The sequence below is a fragment of the Podarcis liolepis genome (genome assembly GCF_965112155.1).
Source record: "Podarcis liolepis genome assembly, chromosome: 4".
Taxonomy (NCBI): Eukaryota; Metazoa; Chordata; class Lepidosauria; order Squamata; family Lacertidae; genus Podarcis; species Podarcis liolepis.
In genome coordinates this window covers 61563943-61589760 of record NC_139558.1, presented here as the reverse complement: position 1 = coordinate 61589760, position 25818 = coordinate 61563943, and the positions used below count along the sequence as shown (strand labels likewise).

General features: G+C 40.0%; 1 protein-coding gene and 1 pseudogene across 5 annotated transcripts in view; both read left to right on the top strand.

The window, feature by feature from the left end:
* Positions 1–25818, top strand: part of LOC310704790 (uncharacterized protein) — a 251058-nt gene that overhangs the window by 108630 nt on the left and 116610 nt on the right. For 2 of the 4 annotated variants that reach the window (XR_014524992.1, XM_083498786.1), the window contains one exon: positions 10093–10192. Coding sequence is in view for 1 of the 4 variants with exons in the window: in XM_083498786.1 (XP_083354912.1) it covers positions 10093–10107 (15 nt within the window). In the remaining 3 variants the exon portion in view is untranslated. Of the gene's footprint in view, positions 1–950; positions 1611–10092; positions 10193–25818 lie in introns of those variants that run through there. The other 2 variants (XR_014524993.1, XR_014524994.1) reach the window with 1 other exon arrangement.
* Positions 2631–4112, top strand: LOC310705830 (histone chaperone asf1b-B-like; annotated as a pseudogene). Its single transcript has one exon. The product of its transcript is annotated as a histone chaperone asf1b-B-like (transcript).

Here is a 25818-nt window from a genome sequence, read left to right as displayed (position 1 = left end):
GAAAATGACAGGGACTAAATGTCCCCATGGTAATCAGGGCACATTTATCAGGTGAGTTGCACCAACTAATTCAAATTAATCCAATTTTTTTCACTTGTCTTATTGTATTTTGAGTAATTTGAATATCTTAGATATCACTAGTATCACCCTTAATGCATTGGCAATCTGTGCTGCATTAGAGAAAACTTTCAAAAGCACTTGTAGTTTTTAACATTCAAATTTAACACTGCTATACCATCCTTTAGTTCAGCAATCTGCACATGGATTACATTAATGCTATTTCATTTTCCAAATAAATGTATTTATCTTAGTGTTTTTATACTGTAAACTGCCCTGTGATCCCTGGATAAAGGCTGGCATATAAAAATAAATAAATGGAATGGTTATGAAATGTAATGTTACAAAAAATGTGATTGGATGTCATGTGAAGCCTGTGAAACAATGCAAATGGAAAACATGTACTGGTTACAATCTACATTAGTTTAAGATTCCTATGTGTTTTATCAACAACTTTTGTATGTGGCACAAAAGCTCCAAAGTTTTGTTCAAACCTCCAGGGTGAAAACACACTTAAAGGTTCTGGGGAAAGCATGATGCTGGCAAAGTCTCTGACTTTTGTAGCATATGATATGTTACATTACATCTCACACTTTGGGGTGTGTGTGTGTGTGTGTGTGTGTGTGTGAATGAATAACTGTATTCAGAAAGGAACAGTAAATCAGAAATGTTCAGAAGGAACCAGGCTGGATACAGACTAGGTTATACTCTTTAGAACTAATGTGTACTCGAAGCATGACTATGTTTATTAATTTACTTTCTTTAATGAGAACATAAAATGCTCCATTTTGTGTTGACAAGAGACTTTCAATTTAATTTACAGTGTAAAAAAGAAAATTGAGGATTTAAAAAATCTCCCTGGTACTGAAGGTCTATCATATCTCTTCTCCCAGCCACTGAGGAGCTGGACTCAAGAGGAAGGATTTAGAATAGTCAACATCAGCTGGACCAACTCTAGCCTTTGCTACAATACAGAAAAATGCTCTGGAGTATAAAAGAAAGGATCGCCATCTAGGTATGTCCTCAGCACTAAGACTGGGCAGGGTTGAAGATATATGAAAGACTGGACCATTGCTTATGTGTTTGTGCATCCAGACCCTGCAGATTTACAAAATATCTTCTCCAAATATTATCTGTTTTCTGAACAGAAAGCTCTTAGGGTTTGATTCCAGAAGTTATGATATTTCTCAAAGAAATAAATAACTACATCCTCTAAAGGATTTCCAAAGGATTTGCAGGACTCTAGGATTTGATGAAATATATCCTAAGGAATGTTTGAAAATGCTGGACTAACACCTTGGGGCAAGACGCCTACAAAGCCATACAATTTCTTAAAATAAAATAACACTTGATGTTTATTTTAAATACATCTGATCTATTTTTCCTAAGTCTCTAAATTGTGGGTTTGACTACAAATGAGCATTGTTTTGCATTAGATGTAAACCTTTATCCCGATTTGACAATGTACATAAGCTTTGGGATCTGTTTTCTAAATGTAGGGCCTGAATACACTTCTCTACTGTTTCAAAATAAATTATATATGGCTCATAGTATGAAGATGTTACAATTTCTAATAGTTAATGCTTCCTCAACATTAGGGACAGACAAATCTGTCAATATCAGTTGAACATTTTTCCAATTAAGTTAGGTTTACCATTTTCGTGCATCAGATTGCTTTGATTTTTAAAGTCCTCAAATTAATTTTTCAGCATTTTACTGTGGATTTCTCCTACTATCCACATTTTTGCAAGCACATTTTTCTAACAGAAGAAGTTGTCTCATATCAAATCAGGCCACTGGTCGATCTGGTTCAGTATTGTCTACATTGACCAGCAGCAACTCTCCAAGGTTTCAGGTAGGAGTGATTTCCAGACCTACCTAGAGATGCTGGGAACTGAACCTGGGACCTTCTGATTGTGGTTGGTGTTCTGTTACTGAGCTATGTTCCTTTGTAATATACTGCAGTTTTGTATATTAGGGCCAGTGCTATTTTTCTAGAAAAAGAGGTGCCGGAACTCGCCATGAACCCCTCCCTTGTTCTCTTATAATGGCAGTGGTGCCCATCTGAGAGGTGCCAGAACTGAGTCCCGGCGAGTTCCTGCTGGAAAAAAGCCCTGATTGGAGCCTTTCTGCATTTACTACTTACAGTGGTGTAGTTGCTGTTTGATCCAACATTTTAAAGCGTAGGTTGATAGCTGATTGTTTGCACTTTTGGTCACATGTCACTGTCATTAGAATGTGCAGGGTTTTCTTTCCACACTAATAGCGGGTTGTGCCCAAATTGAGAAAAGTTCCGTGGCTGTAGTCTCACCCGTCACCCTCCTGCTTCTCCAGACAGTAAGCCAGTAAATGTTATGAGTTACATACCCTCCAACATCTCTCCAATAAAAACAGGGACGTCACATTCCATAATGATAATTTTACTGTTTATACCCCACACATCTTACTGGGTTCCCCCACAGCCACTCTAGGCAGCTTCCAAAATATATAAAAACATAACATTAAACATTTAAAAATCCTTCCCTATGGAGGGAGAAGGAAGCAGGCAGGCGGGGGGGGGGGAGAGAAGAGATCTGTCATGGCGCGGGTGTCTGTCCTGGGAGTTTCGTTGCTGGAGAACCCGGCCACCTTCTCTGCTTCCAGGTGCAATTTGAGTGTGGGGAGGCGTTGCCTCACAATTTGAAGATCATCTATGTGGGCTCTGCAGAGAGTGAGGAATATGACCAAGTTCTTGACTCAGTGCTGGTGGGACCTGTTCCAGCTGGGAGGCATATGTTTGTATTTGAAGTCAATGCCCCCAACCCTGGTCTAATCCCTGAGAGTGATGCTGTGGGAGCTACAGTAATACTTATCACTTGTACCTATCTGGGCCAAGAATTCATCCGCATTGGATACTGTGTCAACAATGAATATATGGATCCTGAGCTAAGAGAACACCCACCCCTCAAGCCAGACTTCTCCCAGCTACAGAGGAATATCTTGGCATCCGACCTCAGAGTCACATATTTCCACATCAATTGGGATGGTCCTAGAGACCAGATGGACAATATTGAAAATATAGACCCAGAACCTGATAGCTTCCTGCCTCCTAGCTGTTCCTACATCACAGGCTTGGTCCATTCCATGGGTCTGCAACCAGAGAATTCCATGGACTGTATGTGATCCAAACACAAGAATGTTGAGGACCCTGCACAGTGAAGAGCAGCTGACAAGTTTTTGTGGGAGATGTAGGAGGGATTTGGGATAATGAAGCAACTGATATGTCTATGGTGATTGACAATTCAGAGTCCTTTTCGTGTTGGGGTTTGTAACAGATCTACTGCTCTGTTCTGTCATAGTATTTCTTCATTGCTGCTTGGATCCTCTGACCCTTGACAGAAACCTCGTCTAGCTGCATAAAGAAGAACCCTGTGTTTCCCTCCTTTGTTCCAGGTTTCCAGAAGTCTGAGCAATGGGAGCTTCCTTGTTATTTTGAGCACCCATTTCCTGGCAATCTAGCATAGTGGGTGCCTTCTTTTCAGTTTTCTGTTGCAACACAGCTAAGTCTTGATGAGTTGCTGCTGGCAGAATAGCTAGCAATTGCAGTCAGGTCTTGATGCCTCTCAGGAGTTGATAAGCCTGTCCCAATTTTACAATCCGTGCTTAGTAAAAGGTAATGGATGATGAGATTTAAGCTGTACAATTTACCTATTTGCACAAGAGTCCCAGCACTGCTTTTGAGAGCTCCCTCTTTTAGCTTGCACCAGTTGGCCTTCTTTCTACCACTGACCCAAAATCTGCCCAAGGCCACAGTGAGCAGGAATTGCATCAACTCCTTTAGACAGTGGCTAAGTTTACAAATCCATCCACAGAGGAAACATGTCTTTCTTCAAAAGGCCTGCATGGTTGTTGTTTTTTCTGGCCTGCCTCTATTCGCACACCCTTCTTTTCTGTTATTACCTGCCCGGATACTTGATCTCTCTATTTCTCTCCTTGGTATTTTAGATATGAACACAGCATATAGGTGTTTAAAACATTTTTGCATTGTATGTCTGACCAATAAAACTTTTTGGAATGTTAAAAAACCAAAAATGCCAACCTTCCCTAATAATAATAATAATAATAATAATAATAATAATAATAATAATAAACAATTTATTTTCATCCCACCCATCTGGCTGGGTTTCCCCAGCCACACTGGGCAGCTTCCAACAAAATATTAAAATACAATAGTTCATCAAACATTAAAAGCTTCCCTAAACAGGCCTGCCTTCAGATGTCTTCTAAAAGTCTGGTAGTTGTTTTTCTCTTTGACATCTGGTGGGATGTTAGGATTATCTTCAGATAGCTTGGGGGTTGAATAACTCCATACTCTCCAACATTTCTCCAACATACTCTCCAACGAAAATAGGGACATCCTACCATACTCTACAACATTTCTCCAATGAAAATAGGGACATCTTAAGGAAAAGTGGGACATTCTGGGATCAAATCAGAAACTGGGACGGCTTTTCTAAATCAGGGACGTCCCTAGAAAAGAGGGACACTTGGAAAGTCTGGAGTTATGAGCATGTACACAGGACACGGGTGGCACTGTGGGTTAAACCACAGAACCTAGAACTTGCCGATCAGAAGATTGGCGGTTCAAATCCCCGCAATGGGGTGAGCTCCTGTTGCTTGGTCCCTGCTCCTGCCAACCTAGCAGTACCGCTCCAGCAGGAAGGTAAACAGCGTTTCCTTGCGCTGCTCTGGTTCACCAGAAACGGCTAAGTCATGCTGGCCACATGACCCGGAAGCTGTACGCCAGCTCCCTCAGCCAATAAAGCAAGATGAGTTGTCCGCGACTGGACCTAATGGTCAGGGGTCCCTTTACCTTTACACAGGAATAGTCTTTTTGCAACTTTTTTATTTAATGCACAGTATTCTGGGATTTTAATCTTGTGGGAGTATTGGATATTAGAAGAGGAACCCATTGTCTGCCTTTGGCTCTGGTGGACCTGGTTATTGTGATGAAAGTTTGTCTATAGCTAATAATTGTGTCATGAGCAGTACTTTGACTCAGTACCCTTATTTTTATCTGCCACATTTCTCCTCTGAATTCAGCTTGCAAACACACAGCTCACACTGGCCAGAGGGAAGTGGCATGAAAAAGGGGCCTCTCATTACATGCGCATCAAATGCTCCAGCTGGGCTGGTGCTTGTACACATTGCATTTTTGTACATATATTTGGATTGTAAAACTGCATCACAAAATTCAGAAAGAAGTGCAGATTAGGTAGATCCACATAAAAATGCAATCTGAAATGAATTTCTGTTCCATCCCTACTCAAATGTAAAATTATATGTTCATTAAAGCATTGGAACAATCTAATATATGACTATCAGTGTGTTAGGTCAAGAGACTAACATAGTCATAACTGTTTTATATTTATGAATGGCTTTTGTATTTTAAAACCTTTTTTTAAAAAAGGAACGGTTGTATCACAATGCCTCCCTATCAGCAAAGTTACAATTGATTCCATTTCAATTGACAGGAAAATATATCAATACACTGTTTGTTTTAAAAGCAATTTCTCAAAGCACTTAAGTCACATTTAGATATACACAGTTTTTCTATTGTTCAAAAAAATAGAAATGCCACCTTGTCTAGCAATATGTTTCAGTTTTAATAAAGCTTTTATATTATTTCTTAGCATGCATTTCACATAGTTTATACACTATTACCTTTCTGTATAAGCAAACATTTTAACTATGCATAAAATCATTTTAATTGCATTATATCCAAAAGGAAGAGTCTTCGTGGTTCCTCCATGTATGTACTGAATCTTGTGGTCTGTCTTGCGTGCTGAAATTGATTGAGTATACTGGCAGAATCAATAATTTTTTACATGTCAGAGAATGTGTTTCTTGGTTCGTCAGACATACTCTGGCAAAAGCTCACTGGCAGGCTGCAAAATTGTTCTTTCAAGAGTGAGGCTGTTCAGCAGACACAGGGAATGGCTTGGTCATGGTTCTGCTGTTCACTGTTCTTTTTTACTATGCTATACCTGCTCTTTTCATGTTACTGAAAAGAAAACATTATTCATAGATCATGATTCTGTTAGGAGTGTAGTCAAGGAAGCCAAATGTTCCTTTACAATAGTATAAATGGACTACTGAACACCCTGAGAGGTGCTTCTGCTGTATCACTTCTGAGTCAATTATAGATTCACCAGTATTTATACTGGTATCTACAACAATATCCCCAATACTCTGAATCCATGTTAACTCCCATGACCTGCAAAATCAGGTATCTGAAGAAGTGTGCATGCACACTAAAGCTCATACCAATAACAAGCATAGTTGGTCTCTAAGGTGCTACTGGAAGGAATTTTTTTATTTTGCAAAATCAAGTGCAAGCTAGGAGCCTATGCCATGACTATTTGTCATGCACAAACATACATATCATATTTGTTTAAAACCAGTGCTTTTTTCTTTAAAAAATGTTTAGGTGTACTCTTATTTTCCTACCCATGTTGAAATACTGCCCCTTAATGAGGCCAAACTTAGATTCACAAAATACTTTGGGGTATGTATACCCCTGCATACCCCCAGAAAAACGCACTGTTTAAAACTATAGGAATATAAGAATATTCAAAATATTTCCTTAGAGTCTAGCATCTGACACCCAGACATGGCATTCTGGGTGTGCTTATGCAAAAGAAAGGATGTGGTATTGCAGAGCTGCCCTAATTCTTAATGGCTCCTGTTGATGAATCCTGAAATTCTTGGTCTATATGCCTAAAAGGTGTTTGCACACATTGGATTTAGTAGTTTGCAGAAGCTAACAAGGAACTAGTATGTCCATTTTCTCTTCCCATTGTGACACAGTACATATACTCTTGTACATGTTGACGATCTAGTGACCTAGCTCTGCTAATTTGTCTATGCCATATGCATAGACTCATGAGTGCCTTGTCATCTGTGCTGACATTAGATTACTATTCCAAAGCGCTGAGAGTCACCATTATGCCATTACAGCAGGAAGTGCTCATTAAGTATAACATTCTACAATGCCACATTAAAACAGTGGCTGTAATGCACTAACTACAGTGTGTTAATTCTCCAAAATGAATGTCCATGAGGAGTTTGAGATAGCTGATGTGAGCCTTCTTGGTGCATCAAGGCTGTAAACACAAATGGGTTGGACGTGATGCAGTAAGTAAACACAAATGGGTTGAATGTGACGCAGTGCTGTGGCTAGCCATCTGATGCAGTTCCCCACTCGGTTGCATCAAGGGGAGGTATGACTGGCAAGGGAGAGAGAGGGTAGCAGCAGAGCAGCAGTGGTGCGCTTCTCCCTCAGCAAAAGCAGAGGCTGGAACAGAGTATTAGAGTGTGTACATTTGAGAAAATGCTGCTTTACAACCAACTCTTCCTCTTGGCATCTCATGCATTCGCCAAAAGATCTGCATACACCTAGACAGGTCCAAAGAATTAGAAAGAATAGGTAAATAAATATGTAGTGAAATGTTAGTAAGGAAAGACAACATGGAAATGCTGATTTATTGAGCAAATAACATTTAACTCACAGCAAAAGTTCAAAAAATATTCTGTATTGACAACTGACAATCTTTCAAAAATATATAGAATAAACCAGTGGCGTAGCGTAGGGGGTGCAGGGGGGGCCGGCTGCACCGTGCGCAACATCTGGGGGTTAGGGTTAGGGGCGCAAATCCACGGGTTAGGGGGCGCAAATCCACGGATCGGGGGCGCAAATACACGGGTTAGGGGGTGCAAATTACTTGCCTTGCCCCGGGTGCTGACAACCCACGCTACGCCACTGGAATAAACTCATACCTCACATAGATTTCCCTCCTTCCTTTCATCACCAATTCTACCCCCACTCCCTGCCTGCCCCACTGCCTTCATAATGGTAGCAACAGCAGGTGAAATATCCCACGGGAATAATGAGGTATTTTGCAACTTACCATTTTTTTGTCTAATTAAAATTGAGTTTATGATTCCTCAACTCATTTTCCTCCCTGTGTGTGTGTGTATAAAATGAATCCTTTGGTTATGACTATTTAATAGTATTATATTTTTATATTAGGTTTAGCCATAAAGGAGAAAGTGGAAAATACCAAAATACAGTGGTACCTCAGTTTTTGAACATCTCTGTTCCTGAACATTTCGGTCTTTGGATGCCGTAAACCTGCTTCGGTTTTCAAACGCGCCTCGGAAGTCGAACCAGAAACATGGCTTCCGTATTGAGTTTTCCGTTTTGAGGCTTCCATACTGAGTTTTTGATTTTTGAAAGTTTTGGAACTCGAACAGTGTTCTGGAACGGATTACGCTTGAAAACCAAGGTACCACTGTACCTTTAGTAAATTTACTGCATTATCCCAAACCATAGCTCTTTGTTGGCTTCAGTGTGGACATGATGATCCTGTGCATGCAGGCTTCCCTGTTCACTTCTATAGACTCCTTTTTCACCTCTTTCCTTCCTTCATAATCCTTGTTAGAATCCATGTTTTCCATGAAGCCTTTGGCCAAACCACCTTGAATGAATGAATGAATGAATGAATGAATGTTCATTTAACTATCACATAGGTTTGAACTCATCCATGAGCTCATATAATCCATTTTTAAAGCCATCAGTGCCAGTATATTTTGTGACACTGAATTCCAGAAGTTAATTATGCATTATATGCATATGAAGAAGTCCTTTCTTCTATGTGATGAATTTTTGAACTGAGAATATACAGTCAGGAAAGTAGATGTTATGTTTTGTCAGAACACTGTTACTGTCTTATACTGCCCACTTGTACCACTAGAGGAAGGAAAGGCTTCTTTCTTTATAGAAATTAAAGTTTATTCCAGTTGCTGTGATATTGTCCAGTTGACTGCTATGCAAATAAGCAATAATAATAAACGAATTCCTGAAACATTCAGCAGCCATGATATTACATAGCTAAAATGCTGACTGCAGTGCATCATGGTGCTGTGTGGAGTTCATGCAGTCCAAAGCATTTGGCGGGCAAGTAGCTTGATCTAGAAACAAAGAACCGTCACAACTAAAAAAACCACATAAGAAGCAGTAGCTGGATAACAGGAATTAAGGTTATTGTTTGATGAATCAAATTTTCCCATATTTTCATCAAAAAGGCATGATATTAAAATGCACATGTGATAAAAATAGGAAGTAGCATTTAAATATGGCTTGATGAGACGTAGCATTCTTTAGGAGGGGGAAACATCAGAGGTATCTCAAAGGGATTCTGAAGAAGAACAAAGTGGAGAATTATAAATGGGCACTCTTATAAACTTGAACAAATTAATGTGTCAGCACTGTGAATGGCTTCCTTTGAAAATAGCACTGTTTCCACAGCTTACACAATATATGTATAACAAGTCATCTAAATCAATGTTATACTTTGTCTTTAGGCAATTATTTTCTCTACTATTTGTCAAAGGCAAGAAGTAAATTGTAAGCAGTTTTGAACTGTTATTTTGCTGTAATTATACTTTCCTTTTACAAAGATATCATGATTTATGCTGCTGGCTAGGTGCTTCAGGGTTATTTTGTGGCATTTATTATGTCATGGAAAGAAATATTTTTTTAAAAAAAAAAACCCAGGTACACAGCAGATAGGTAGATGCAAGTGTGTGCAGTGCAGCCTGAAATTAATTTGAGCATCTAAAGATTTATACGAGCACTTTAAGCATTTTATGATCACATTAGGTCAATTTACTACCATGTGGGCATAGTGTACCTCTGTATGAAAATTTAATTTTGACCTCTGCCTTCATGCTAGGAATGGTCTCGTAAATAGAGACAGCTGGTCATGTATATAAGATTCATGAACACCACTGGGAAATTCATGTTTTTAGGGTCCAAGAAGCTTAACAGTGTTAGAATATTTGACACCACTAAACAGCATCAAAGAAAATTGTGTTGACTATGGTGTTACACAACATATATTGGAGATACAATTTTAAAAGTATACATTGGAAAGACAATTTTAATTATTCAGGTTTTATGTCTACATATCAACTTATGTATGTTTTGTACAGGTTTTAGCAGTTTGACTGATGCCAAGAAATCCCAAAAACAGTAGCAGCACCAGGAAAAAAATTGAGCGCAGGACACAAATGGGACAAAGCATTTTTTTAGGTAGGTGAGCTATGTAAAAAAGTAAGGGATACTGCCTCCCAATCAAGACTTCATTTGTGCTTGGAGTCACAAAGGACTTAGCCCTAAAATCTATTTTAGTGCCATGACTCTGCTGGGAAATCTGTTATTATTTAACTATTTAATAATCCCACAGTTGCATAAAAGAGAGTGGGGAGGGCTACCTACTATTAGACTCTTCCCAGAACTTTGTCCTACAGTGACAGTACAACCTGGTCCAAATTCATCATGTACGTGATGAAAATGTTGGTACCCGAATTTGCTATAATTACGTTAGGAGTTTAACAAAATGTCTTCTGGAGCTGCTGATTATTACATTATTTTTAGCAGAAAGTATCAATCAATTTCCTTTATTCGACCGATAGTCAGAAATAAAACATTACATTATTACATTATTTTTAGCAGAAAGTAGTGATTAACAGGACATACAGTGGTGTTGATCTATTGACAGACACATTTGGGGAAGGGGGGCATTTTAAGAGTAGTAGATGTGCTGCCAAATGCAACACCTAGGGACTAGTTTTGGGGTTGATGTAGATAATCCCATCCCATCTGTTTTTTGTGCTGCTGCTGGTGAAACTATTCCAGGTCCAGAAAGCCCTTTCAGACTGGCTGCCCCTGGCTAGATCACAACGCTTGTTTATAAGATTATGAATTACATAAACAAAAACGTTCTGACAGAAACCAGCCTTTGCTCTGTGTACATTCACTCACAGAAATATCATTACCATGTGTTTATTCCCCCTTCCCATAGTGCTATGAACTACAGGCTCATCTACATGCTGGGATAGGAGTGATTTTTCACAGTGCTTGCTTCTATGCTTGCTTGTCAAGTTTTGCATAGCTTCTTTGAATGTTTCATGTCCCAGAAAACTTGGCAGCCTTAATTTATCACTGATTCAGCTCAGTCGTGATGGAAACCCTGGAGTAGACGGAGGGTGCCTTTGTTGTCTAACCTAAAAGGATTATGTCATTAGGGAGTTATGGAGTTTGTATCCTCGAATTCATTTGTATTTTATATAGATTTATTCAAAATCATTACCACACATCGCACTTGCAAAGACAGACATAGAGGTGGGTAGAAACATAGAATGAAATGGTTGAGGAAAAGAAAAATACCAAAGAATAATACAGAGCAGAAGGAATTAAAGAAGATATGGTTGGCATTCATCTGTCTTGGGGGACAATGGAAGAGTGAGCTATCGGGGGTGAAGTCAAACTGTTGGAGAGTTAACAGCACCTGCTACAGTTGTACAGACCAATACAGGAGAGACATGTATTGTTGTAGCTGGGGCAGGTGAAAGCATCCAGTTGTGCTGATGCAGGGGTACCATGGCAATCTCTCTGTGCTCCTCCCAGTAGTCATTCCTCCTTTGGTCATTGCTGTGGATACATGTCCATATAGTATCTGTCTTATTTCTATATAAAAATATGAGTATGTTCACCATGTATTTTATGGCTCCTTGGCAAAATCTAGGCAAAATGTTTCAGCCAGGAAGTGGAATACATGTGCTTAATTCTATCACTGAAATGTTAATGATTTAACTTGGGCTAGAATTTAAGTGTGCTAATGGCAAGTAGTTCTTGTGGTCATTCACCATGCACGAGGAGATCAGATGAATTAAATGTGGGGGGCTTTAAAAATGTGAAACACTCCCTACTCAAATTGATGGACTTCAGGGTTTTTTGGATGGGTCCAGCTCCCTTTCACAGAGGGCCAAAGGTGAAATAGAACTTCTTTCCTCTTCTCCGTTATCTCTGCCAGTTGCTTTCCTCAAGGGCAAAAAATAATAATACTTGCCTTAGGGGAGAGGAAGATTTCCAGTGGTGGCAGAGGACCCAATGAGTCTCTTTTCAGTGGCAAATCACATACACAATTTCATGCCAGTGTAATTGGACTCGAAGTCAAACACCATGACCCATTGTAGCATTTGTTACTGATGGTTTCACCAAATATTCACATGGTAATATTTTGTTTTGTTTTTTCCTTGGGGGAGGGGAAGCTGTGGGAGGGAGGGAGGGGGAGTGGACCCTTGAAAAAAGAATGTAGTTGAGTTATATAGGTAGAACACTCTGAAGACTCATGGTGGTTTTTCATGTGATCATCCTGAACAGGTCAATAGACCCACTTGATTTTGGGGTGAGTAAGCAGGTAGTACTCAATCTCTGATAGCAATGACAAAACTGGAAAAGATTTGTAATTCTTTCAGTTACTCTCAAAAATTTATTCAAGGGTATATATAGTTAGGCTTTCAAAATAAAAACCCTGGGAAAACCACAGCTCAGTTGTTCAGCAAATGCTTTGTGTGTAAAAAGTCCCCATGACCATCTGTGGTGATCCTATTTTTTTAAAAAAGTGTATAGCTGACAGTGCTGGGGAAAACCTCTGCCTGATATCCTAGATGGTTGGTTTCCAACAGAGTGGACAATACTGAGCTAGACAGGTGGATTTCAAATAGTTCTGGGGAAACTGCAGATCCCTGTAGACTAATCTGAGGTCCTCAATGAGAAGACTATGAACTTTATTGAAAGACGGTTTGTTTTTCACTACTGAATTTTTACCAGAGAAAAGTTAATTTGGAAAGGGTTCGTTGATTGTAGAAAGTTCAATATCAAATTGGTCAGACATACTCATGGCCTGATTGCTGTATAGACATGTTTCTGAGTGCATTAGAGAGATACAGATACATGTGATTTTTTAATATTTACTAAACACACACTACATGGCTCTTAACTGGACTAATGGAACTTCATAGAACTGCACACAAACTTGAACGCCATATGAAATGCTGAACATGCTCACTGACCTATTCATTGCTTCAAGTTTTGTGTTAACACTTAAGTTTACTGTTTATTTCCTACTTTCAACACTTGACGTTCATTCTGACCTTTAACTAGGCTAATATTGAGTTATTATTTTAAGCTCTACTCAGAAAAGTATATATATACTTCGACCTTGGTTATTCATGTGTCATTTATATCAAGGTCCCACACTGGCCTTTCCACTCATAAATTAAACCAGAATTCATATTTATCAAGTATTCATACATTTATAATACTGCTACAGCATGAGTAGCTCACAACTTCTGTGAAACATTAAGTAACTTTAAGAGAAAAAGCGCAAAAAACTACATAGCCAACAGACTGGAGAAATATGCAGCAAATCTTTTCAAAGGCACAAAATCATCATTTTCAGTTTTACCTTATACTTTGATATATCTGGGGTATCCTAAACCAAAACGATCTAATCGAATCCGGTATATAAAACCTTTTATTACAAAATTAAGGTAATGAATGAACAACTGAAGTATGGTAATAATGCACAGTCAGTGACAGAAAAGTGACTGTAAAATCTCCCTTGACTACTGCTTCAATGGTATTCATTACCTATGGTATTCATGGTATTCATTACCTATGCAAGCACAGAAATTAGTATCTATCATGTTTAATTTTTTAAAAATAGGAGCTCAGCTCATCAGACATTTGGGTTAGATTTATTAATCACAAAAAAATGCGATACAGAAAATGAATCCTGTCATGAACATGTGAAGTTAATTGTTTCCCATCAATAGGACACCAACTATTATTGCTAGTAGGGAGCCACCAACTATGTTGCCATCCTCCATTCCTCCCTTGAAGGAAGCGCACAGAGAAGGGCTTCAGATGACAAATACAGGGTCCAGATGGGTTCATGTGGAGAAAGACAGCCCCCTAGGTCCTGAGGCACATAATGACATGCTGAGGCCACAAAGTCTTGAGATGCTTCAGACGTAGCGGCCACAGCATGAATTTTGAATGTTGTGTTTAGACTTTTAATATAGTTTTGGTCTCCTTCCCTCTGCATGGTATTTTATATGGTTTTCAGAATGATAAAAAGCAAGGGGTGCAAAGTGACCATGGCCCAGTATGAAAGTGGGTGGTGGTGGTGATGAAGGAAAGATGCAGGAGGTATTTTATTTGCCTTCAATGCAGTATGTTTTAATCACAGTGTTCTGTTACAAAGATTTTGCCATGGGGAGCTCTGTCTTGTTTTAAAATGCATATGACCTAGAACCATTTAAAAAAGAAAAAGAAAAGTCACATGGGATTAGTAACGATCAACTGAAAGAAAAGCAGAAAATGTAAAAGAATAATCTTAGAGTGGTAAAAGAATGTATTAAATATACTTCTTATATTTACTTTAACAGGACAACTTGAGTTTTTCCAGACTTGACATGTGAAACCTGCATAAAAATAATACCTTTGTAAGTGATAGCAAGGAGGCACTGGCTTATTTCATGGCAGCGCCCATCCATCCATAATCGTGTTACCAGACTCTGGCAGTGTTTCACAGCTGCAGTAGCTCATGCTAATAGGGTAGTTTCCAATTACTAATGCTGAAAAACTTTCTGTACAGAAGCAATAATATGATCCCTTTGGCAAAGATTCACAGGCTAGTCTGATGGTCCCAGCTCTTCTCAGATTTGTATCCCCTGCTGAAAATTAAATAAAGTAAACTGAACCTCACCATACAAGGCCAAGTTAGGCAATTATTTAATGATGAAATAATTGAGCACAAAATTAATAATGCAAGTAAAAGATGGATAGTGGTAATGGGTGACATTTCTTTCTCTCTCTCTCTGATATCTCACCCACTGCCATACTTGACCTTCAGTGTTGTAGAGGAAAAGGCTTGGAAGGCTGTTTCATGCAGCAATTTTTGAGCTCTGTAATGCACCAAGTCCCCCCCCCCCCCAATTCAGCAATTTTTGAGTCATCACAGATACCATTTCCTCTTTCCTCAGTGTGCCTAAAATAAAAGGGGATTTTTGGAAGCACATTCATTTGAAAGGATTGGTAAGTTGGATGAATAGCAGCTGAATAAATGACTATGTCATGTGGCAGCGTGCCACAAAAGTTAAAGCCCCCAGCAACAATGCCATTATAAAAAGTAAGTGCCGAAAGGCCCCATGAAAATCTTAGGTTCCATGAAGAAGATAGTAGGTTTTCTATGGCATCACTAGTCAAAAGGATCTCAGAGAGGAGGACTAGGAAAAGCCTATGTCTGAAAGCCTGGAAAGGTACAGTAGTCGCAGTAGTACGCTACTGGCCTACATGGTCTGCCCCAGTATGCTTGTATGTATATATGAAATTTATATACTGCCCATCATCCAAGGATCACAGGGCAGTTTACAGTATAAAAACACAAGAAATGCATAACATAACAACAAGCAAAATAATAACACCCCCCAACACACACACAGACACATAGATTGTTAAATTAGCCTCAGGCCTGGGAGAAGAGGAATGTTTTCAGCTGGTGCATCATATTGTTCCACCCCCTGTGAAAACTTTTAGTACGTATTATACAGATATGCTCCACAATTTAGTAAATGGAAGTAGAAAAAGCATATCAGTAGGTAGTCTCACTGAAGGGCATTATAAAACATAAAAATAAAGTTGAAAATGAATGGGGATTATAAAAAAGAAATCAAAGTGGTCACTCTGTTCTCAACTGAAAGAAACTTCAGATCAACAGTTATTTTTAGAGAAAAATCAATTTGAAAAAAATGAAACAGCACATCAGTGGAAAAGTTAATGCAAAGTGAAATGCAATATAGATTCCTGGTCGTTTTAGATTTTAAAAAATGAATTAACAATGACATAAATCCAGGAGACTTGCCTTGCTGCATGCCTTTCCTAAATTTGAGACATCAGGCAGAGAGTCTTACTTATTATAATTGAGGAGTTACTTTTGGAAATGTCATGCGATCAATATAATTGACCTGAAAAGGAAAGCATCTTTGTTACTCTGTTATATGGGCCAGAGTAATGCTGCATTCTTTGTGAAACAATATGCTTTGTAAGAGTCCACAGGAAATAACTAAAATTTCAGATATACAGTATTGTATTAAAAAAACCGAAAAAAAGTTACAGGCAAAACTATATTAGATGTTGCCTTCCACAAACTTCTTTCTTATTTTTTAGGAAGTATGAGTGCTCAGCTCTGTCATACTTGGAACCTAAACAGGTATGCATCCAGACCATCCGGAGAAAAATAATATATCCATGTACCTGAAACAGACATTAGAGGTTCCATTCGGTGGTTTACCTGTTATGTGCTGTGATCCGTTACGTGCTATACAGAAATCATAGAATCATAGAGTTGGAATAGACCACAAGGGCCATCGCGTCCAACCCCCTGCCAAGCGGGAAACACCATCAGAGCACTCCTGACATATGGTTGTCAAGCCTCTGCTTAAAGACCTCCAAAGAAGGAGACTCCACCACACTCCTTGGCAGCAAATTCCACTGTCGAACAGCTCTTACTGTCAGGAAGTTCTTCCTAATGTTTAGGTGGAATCTTCTTTCATGTAGTTTGGATCCATTGCTCCGTGTCTGCTTCTCTGGAGCAGCAGAAAACAACCTTTCTCCCTCCTCTATAGGACATCCTTTTATATATTTGAACATGGCTATCATATCACCCCTTAACCTCCTCTTCTCCAGGCTAAACATGCCCAGCTCCCTTAGCCGTTCCTCATAAGGAATCGTTTCCGGGCTTTTGACCATTTTAGTTGCCCTCCTCTGGACACGTTCCAGTTTGTCAGTGTCCTTCTTGAACTGTGGTGCCCAGAACTGGACACAGTACTCCAGGTGAGGTCTGACCAGAACAGTGGCACTATTACTTCCCTTGATCTAGATGCTATACTCCTATTGATGCAGCCCAGAATTGCATTGGCTTTTTTAGCTGCCGCGTCACACTGTTGGCTCATGTCAAGTTTGTGGTCAACCAAGACTCCTAGATCCTTTTCACATGTACTGCTCTCAAGCCAGGTGTCACCCATCTTGTATTTGTGCCTCTCATTTTTTTTGACCAAGTGCAATACTTTACATTTCTCCCTGTTAAAGTTCATCTTGTTTGTTTTGGCCCAGTTCTCTATCTGTCAAGGTTGTTTTGAAGTGTGATCCTGTCCTCTGGGGTGTTAGCCACCCCTCCCAGTTTGGTGTCATCTGCAAATTTGATCAGGATGCCCTTGAGTCCATCATCCAGGTCGTTGATAAAGATGTTGAATAAGACCGGGCCCAAGACAGAACCCTGTGGCACCCCACTAGTCACTCTTCTCCAGGATGAAGAGGTACCATTGATGAGCACCCTTTGGGTTCGGTCAGTCAGCCAGTTACAAATCCACTGAGTGGTAGCATAGTCAAGACCGCATTTTACCAGCTTCTTTACATGGGGCACCTTGTCGAATGCCTTGCTGAAATCAAGGTAGGCTACATCCACAGCGTTCCCTTCATCTACCAGGCTTGTAATTCTGTCAAAAAACGAGATCAGGTTAGTCTGACATGACTTATCCCACCAGGTTTCAGTGATGCCTATTATGTCATATTTAGTTTGCTGTACTAAGAGCTCAAGCTCATCTTGTTTATTTCCCATGCTTTGCGCATTAGTGTACAGACATTGAAGTCCATTAATCATTCCCCCGTGTCTCTTATTTAAGGATTTTTTCCTCCCACCACTAGGTCTGCGTGCTGTTTGCTCCATTTGGTCTATGACATTTGGATGATCATCTTCATCAATTGATAGACTCCTACCTTCAGGAGTACTGTCTCCCTCCCCCACATTAGTCAGTTTAAAGCCCTCCTGATGAGGTTTCTGAGATTTTTGGCAAAAACATTCCTCCCAACCGTTGTGAGGTGCAGCCCATTGCTTGCCAGAAGTCCATCTTCAAGAAACTGCAGTCCGTGATCTAAGAATCCAAACCGTTCCTGTTTACACCATTTGTGAAGCTAGCTGTTCACTTCCACTATTTTTCCCTCTCTCCCTGGGCCACGTCGTTCAACTGGGAAGACAGATGAGATGACAATTTGTGCATTTAATTGCTTCAATTTCCTGCCCAGAGCCTCGTAGTCTCTTTTGATCTTCTGGAGGCTATTGCTTGCAGTGTCATTGGTTCCCACGTGAACCAAGAGGAAGGGGTATTTGTCAGTGGGTTTTATGATTCCTTGCAGTTGTTCAGTTACATCTTGGATCTTAGCCCCGGGGAGACAGCACACCTCCCGAGACATCTTGTCAGGCCCACAGATCACTGCTTCTGTTTCCCTCAGTAGGGAATCCCCTATCACCACTACACGCCTCCTCTTAGGTTTGGTCGGGGTTCTTCCATGAGCTGTCTGTTCCAAGGTTGCCTGTACATTCCCTGAGGACTGACTTTGCTGCTCGTCTTCATATACGTGATCGACTGTAATGAGGGAGAGATCCTCAAATGGAGTCTGTTCTTCGTCTTCCATGCTAGGGGAGAGGACTTCAAAGTGATTGTGTATTTCTAAACAATCAGAGTGAACCCTGGGCCTCCAACTTTGAGTCACGTTTCTCCATATATCTGGCACCTGTGTTGGTGAACTAGCCTCCTTCTCATGGGTGTCCCCTGTCTCCTCCTTGGTGGAGACAGTGTTCTCTGTTGCTTCCAAGAAGAGCTCCAGCTCTCTAATTCTTTGGAGCGTAGCTACACGTTCCTCCAGTTGCTGGACTTTGTCTTCTAAGAGGGCAATCAACATACAATTGCTACAGGTAAATCTGCCTGCAACCTTTGGCAAGATGGCAAACATTGCACAGGAACCGCAGGCAACTGCAGCTGTTCCCTCACCCTCCATCTTGAAAACATGTCGTTGGGTGTGGCTACAGTGGTCCTCCATCTTAAAAAGAGTGAAGACAGGACAAATAACCCCCCCAAAAAAACCTAGGTCTCCCCCAACAAACGTTTGAGACTAGCTCCCCTAAATCTAAAAGATGGATCAAACGCCGCTGCCCTGCAAGCTCTGATAAGCTCCTCCCACAGCTAATCACCTGACTCGACAGAAACCCTGCCCCCTCTGACCTTTGCACAGGGAGAACAGCTAATCAGCCACAAAGAAACACACACACAAGAAAACCCTTTTGCTCCTCCTTCAGCTGCTGCCCTGCAATGATAGGTTACATTTCCAATTATAAAAAAATGTGGGGATATTGATAATGTTAAAGCTTAATGACATTAAGCTTAATGACAGTGGATTAATACCACAGGACCTGGAACAATAAGGGGGAAATATAACAAGTTTCAGTGTGACAGATTGCAAACCGGGTAGGAAACTAATCCACCCAGTTACTTGGCGAAGGGACAGAAAAACCATAAAAGCAATAAACCCTTTTAAAAGTAACGATTACCCTAGAGAATAATACTCCATCACTTTGTCCATTGATTTCAGAGCTCTTTTGTTTGTTTGAAGTGTGTGGAGCTGGGTATATCATACACCATTCATCTAAAATTAGATATTTGAAGAAAAGGCAGGTGGAACTGTAAACATATTGAAGACTGATGTGTTTTTATCTGAGGCATGAATGTTTTTATTATTATGCTTTTAGTGACTAGTTTCAGTGGTGTCAAAAGCTGACATTGTTATTCTGGTGTTCCATCCTTCCTCACCTGATGTGTACAGATAGGTATGATAAATAAAACTCAGTGTTCAAAACTCCCATTGTTCTGGGCGCATTTTGCGACAGGGAATGTCATTAGTGCAAGTATAGGGTCTTCTTGGTAAATTTGGCAGGGCAGGAGGAGGAGGGATCAAAGCAGTCTCCTTGGCCACCGTGTAATTTTTGCAGCAGAACACCACTACCACCCCAGTAGCAAAAAAGTTTTACAAAAACAAAAAATAAGCAAACGTTTCTATTGATGCCGCTGCTTTTATGATAAAAAAGCCAAAACAAAATATTGCCCTCTGTAGGAGCAGACCTTGGTAATTTTATACCTTGTGCAAGGCCAGAATTTGACACATCTCCAGCCCTTGTGCCGACTTCCAAAAGGCAGTGAGATCCCGGGCTTTCGGAAGGAGGTACAAGGGGCTCTAGCTGGGTTCTAGAGCCCTCCCATCTCCTTCCCAAAGCTGCACAAGTACCAGCTAGGCTTTGGGAAGGGGGTGGCTCAGCACCCTGTGTGGGGGAAGCAGTTGCTCTGCCCTAAACCCACTTCTTCCTTCTACAAATTTCCTAATTTCCTCCTATTCCCCCAAAATGTTTTCTCCTTTTGCCTTCCAAAGACTCCTCAGAGTTCCCATAAAACATTCACAATGGAACATTCAATTCAGCTCTAACATAAACAGATGATACTAATGCTTGGAAAGCATGCAGCTGCTGAAATGTTGAAAACAACAACAATTTGAAAGCACAATCCCGGTGTTCTTGACTGTAGTGATGACATTTTACTGCTTTTGGCAAAGCTCTGGCAGTTGATGCTCTTACATGATATTTGCCTGCTGGAAACCTTCTAATCTAGCATTTAATGAATCCAAATGTAAATTGAACGAGTGCCTACTAGAATTCTATGGATCTATTTTTCTATCTTATGGGAGGTGCCCAGACCTTATGAAAAGGACGCAAATTAAGCAAAACAAAATAAGGTATTTGCATTGTTCAGATGTTATCCATTTCAGCCAGCTGCGCTGCAGCACAAGCTTTTGCAACAGATCTCATCCTTGGGTGGGAGAACCTCATATAATTCTGCAGAAGTCAGTTAGAATGTGAGTTATATTCCAGCAAAAATTGCTGCAATCATAAACATAGTTGCTCTTACCATTGCTTTTTTTCTGGGGGTACACATGCCCCTAAACATTTTGTGAGTCTGAGTTTGGCCTCATTGAGGGGCAGTATTTCAATATCAGTAGGAAAATGAGAGTACCCCTAAACATTTTTTTAGGGGGAGAAAGCACTGGCTCTTACTATTAAAACCAAAATAGGAGTAGATCAGCTGCAGGCTGTTCACTCAACCAATTAGTTGAGTGGACATTGACACTTCCCCTCAAATATTGGGATATGTCAAGAAAGCCAGTTCCCCCTTGTCCTAGCCATTTCTTTCTGCCTGCCTGGTCTCTCACGCCCCACCAAATCTACTTTTAAGACAGAAAGAGAAGGCAGCTCTGTATGGCACTTTAGACTGAAGAACATACATAACTTTCCGCACATATAAAATTTTTTGGCTGGCTAAGCTTAAACAGCTAGAGCCTCTCTGAGTCTGTTCTGAATGATCAAGAAACAACCTTACTTACTATTTCTGCTTTTCTGTCCCATTATGGAGAATATTAAGATTCACCGACATGTTCAGCATTCTGCAGCTAGATGTACATCCAAGGGCACACAAATAAAAAGTCAGCCAGAAGTTTCACTGAACACCTGTGAGATTAAAACCGCAAACTACTTCCTCACCAGAAATACTGGTTTGAAGATTGAAGTTTTTATGGACCAATCTAAAGACTTGCTGTGCCAGCGAATAAGTGATTTGGAACACAGAGAATTCCTAGCATCATTTTCTGTTCTACTTATTCTGAGGGGAGAGTTTTCCAACAGTCTTAAAAAAGCAATTAAAACCAGTTCAGGTATTTCTAATCATGGAGCCATATCCTCTAAAATTCAATTCCGGTTTAATGATTGAACTGGATGCCATTTCTTAATCGGCCCAAGGTTATTATTTTGGGGTAGAATTTTAATTCGATCCTCCTCAATATGTGTTGTCAATATTATTTATAGTTAAATTAAAAATCTTAATAGCAGAAACCCAGTGAGCATAGCAAGCCTTGTTGTTAATAGTTGCACAGTCTTGCTAGAATGATGGCCTATTATGTAGGTTCAACATGCCATGGAAAAATGCCACCATTTGTAAGCTTTATCACAGGAAATTAATTAACAAAGCAATACCAGACTCTTATTGAACACCTTTTATAGAGTCATGTGTAACCGAGGTGGCCATTATTATTATAATTTAATTAAAAAAATACGTCACACATTGAACTCTAAGATCATATATCTTAAGCTAATACAGCAAAAACATTTTTCTCTTGGAAGTTAAATTTCTGGTAGGGATCATTTACATTTGATTGTTTTCTGAATGTACAGGTTTTCACACATGGTAAGTCTTTGTAGTTTATTCCTCTTACACCAGTGGACTTTTGTTAAATTTAATAGAAAGATAAACTATAAAATGAAATAAGTAAAAAGGTGCTTGGTCATGGTACAGTATTTCCCAGAAGCCCAAATATCACACATGTCTGTCTGTCTGTCTGTCTGTCTATTTATTTATTTATTTATTTATTTATTTAACAAGTTTTATAATCTGTCTGATTATAAGAAAAAAAGCAACAACTTCTAAGTGGTTTACAAAATATAAAATAATACATTAAAATTAGCATTAAAAACAAGTATTTAAAAATATTCAAAAATTGATTTAAAAATAATAATTGTTAAAAAGAAACAAAACATATGTCAAGATTCTACATGTCTGATTAGGCCTATATAAACAAAAATATTTCAAGCAGGTGCCAAACCAAATACAGGCAACTTCCCATTTGCACACGTTCAGCACCCACCCTTAGTTTTTGACACCCAAAGTGGATGCAGCAGGAGCGGAATGGGGTGGGGAGGGCTTCCACACCTCCTGCTGACATGCATGGTTCCTTGGAACACAACCTCTATGTAAATGGTCAGTTGCCTGCACAGTGAAGGTGCCTGCCAGAGGTTAACAGGCATGGGCTTACAGAGTTCAAGTGCTGCCACACAAACACACAAACACATTCTTACAAATGTGGAACAAGCTTTGTGTGTCCCCTGTAAGAGTGCCATTTCCGCAGATCGAAGAGGTCAAGAGGACATATATAAGGTAAGGCAAGGAAATTGGTCCCAAGTCGTTAGGGGCTTTATGTACTAATAGGACCACCTCAAACTTGGCCTGCTAGAAAACATTTCCGATCTCTGAGCAGAAATTTATATGCTGACAGAATTTTACTCCTGTCAGCAGTAACCATGTTGCAGCATTCTGCACTAACTACAGTGTCCAGATCAAGAACAAGGGATTTTGACTGATGAGCTAAATTAACTAGATTTCTCCACCTGTCTTTGTACTAGAAATGGGGACCACCCAACCTATTAGCTGTAGGTTTAGGACTTAACAGCAAAAACAATGAATTTCTTTAAACAAGGCATAATTAACTTCTGGAACTCATGCTACAACCACTGCTACAACCCCCAACATCTGGCAGAGACTTCCAGAGGAAGAGTCTCAATGGAGAGGCCCGGCTCTGAGGCAGGAGGGTCTGATTCATGGCCTTTTCCTCCCCCTTGCCATCTCCATCAGGGTCCTCAGCAAGGCCATGACCTCATGCCAGCCATGGAGTTGGAGGTTGAAGCTAGTGAGAGGCAGGACCAGAGCAAAACGTACCCACTGCTTTCTCTCCCTTTCTTTTCTCTCTGCTCTGCTCTGCTTTTCCTTCCACCTAGTGTAGTGATGGCCAAACTTGGCCCTCTAGCTGTTTTGGGACTACAGCTCCCATCATCCCTAGCTAACAGGACCAGTGGTTAGGGATGATGGGAATTGTAATCCCAAAACAGCTGGAGGACCAAATTTGGCCATCACTGACCTAGTGGGTTGCTGGGAAGAGACAGGTCACTTTTATCAGAGGCCTGAATTAATTGCTTGCAGAGGGCTTTTGGAATCAGGCCATGGGTCTACTTAGGTGCCTAAGGGGCACATGAAATTAGAATGAGGGGCACAGTTTCCTTGCCTCACTATACAAAGAAAGTTTATTTCTGAATATCCTAAGAGCAAATTATTAGGGGTATTTTCACATTATGTTTTACCTGGGTGCAAATCATCTGCACCTGCTTTCAGCTACTCATCAGACAAGTACAATTGTGGTGCTCAACTAGTTGACTACCCAAGTGCACAAAGATTCTACACTTGTTGATTAAATGTGTGAACACTCCTAATGAGATAAAGGGATGCCATCTAAACCCCATTTTACTCATGTGCTTCCCAGAGGCTTCTGGTTTTTGCTGGATTAGTTGGCTCTTTGGTCCTACCTAGCAGGGCATTTGTTCAACTTTGAACTCGTCAGTCAAGTGGTTAAACAATTTGTCTTTCTGGCCAGACTGGATTAAAAGTGCCAAAGTACATTTTTGATTACTTGGTGCTATCATAAAAACTGAATCATGTGATGACATACTGGAAATCATCACACAACTCATAAAACCAGAACATTTATCAAGGGAACTGTACATCCTCTTGCAAGTTAAACCTTAAAATGCACTAGATTGTTACTAAATACAAAGATGTTAACAACACAGTATTATGAATGCAAAGGGAGCACATTCTTATATTACTAATATGGTACATTTATTATTTCAAGGCAATTCATCTTTGTTTTCTGTAAGTTCCAAAGCTGTAAATAGCTGGCAGCCTACACATGATACAGAAGTTCCATACTAACAAATATTATCTGATATGTATGTATATTTATATACTCAAGTGAAGCTCTTGCTGCTGGCTTTAGAGTCAATTGGGGTTTTGTATGAACTGGGATTAGGAGCTGTAAAACTGATATTTAGATTCATCTTGCATAATGAACTCAGCTACAGGCAATGAGTTGGGAAACAGACTTTGATGGCTGAGTCAATATCTGTCTTTGGGCAAGCCAGTCGTTAATTATTTAAGAATTATTAAGTTAAGAAGTTCTTTGGAACTGTTATAATAAATGTGCATTCATGAATCAAACACAACAGAAGCAAACATACAGCCCAAACCTAACCATGTTTACTATGTAATAAGTCTCACTGATTACAATAGGTCTTTTTTTCTGTGCAGGCGTGCTAAGGATCACACCCTAAAGCAGTGGTGGCCAAACTTGGCCCTTCAGCTGTTTTGGGACTACAATTCCCATCATCCCTGACCACTGGTCCTGTTAGCTAAGGATGATGGGAGTTGTAGTCCAAAAACAGCTGGAGGGCCAAGTCTGGCCACCACTGCCCTAAAGCAACCAATTCCTTATCAAGAACTATGACAGAAATGTGTAATTGGTTTTGGTATTGGTATAGTAGAACTTCAGCTTATTTGCATTGCTAGGTTCCATGAAATTAATAGAATTTGTCTCTTATATGACCATAGTGCTTTTCATTTCTTTGTTGTTGGGCATACTGTTTTCCTTAATAAAGAACCATTGTGACTCTGTAGTGATGATGCTGATGATGTTAGGAACATAGGAACCTGCCTTATACCAAGTCAGACGATTGTTCTAACTAGCACAGTATTGTTGACACTGAGTGAAAGCAGCTGTCTTGGGTTTTAAGCAGCCTTACCATTGCCAATATTTCCTGGAGATGCTGGGGATTGAATTTTTGCACACAAAAATAGATTCTCCACCACTGTCCTACAATCCTGGAATTCCTGATCCTGTGGTTGAGAGCAGTGGTGGGCCTTGGGGTCTCACATTTCAGCAGTGCCCTGTGTGATGCCAACCCTTCTCCTGCACACACATCTTGCCTTCCATTCTAGAGCATAGTTGTGGCGCCCCCTGCAGCCCCCCAGGCTCTACACTCGGTGCAACTGAACCAGTCGTGCTCCCCTTAATTTGCCTCTGCTGAGAAGGTTGAACTAAAAAATAGCAGAGCATCAAACACAGAAATTTATGCTCTTGATCTTACCTAATGTTAATTTTCTTTTTTCATTTGCAAACATCTAAAAGTGAAACCAGTCTGCATGAAAGTCAGTAGAATATGAAACTTTTGCATACTACTGAGTGTTTGATTCGACCTGGGAGAAGATCTCATG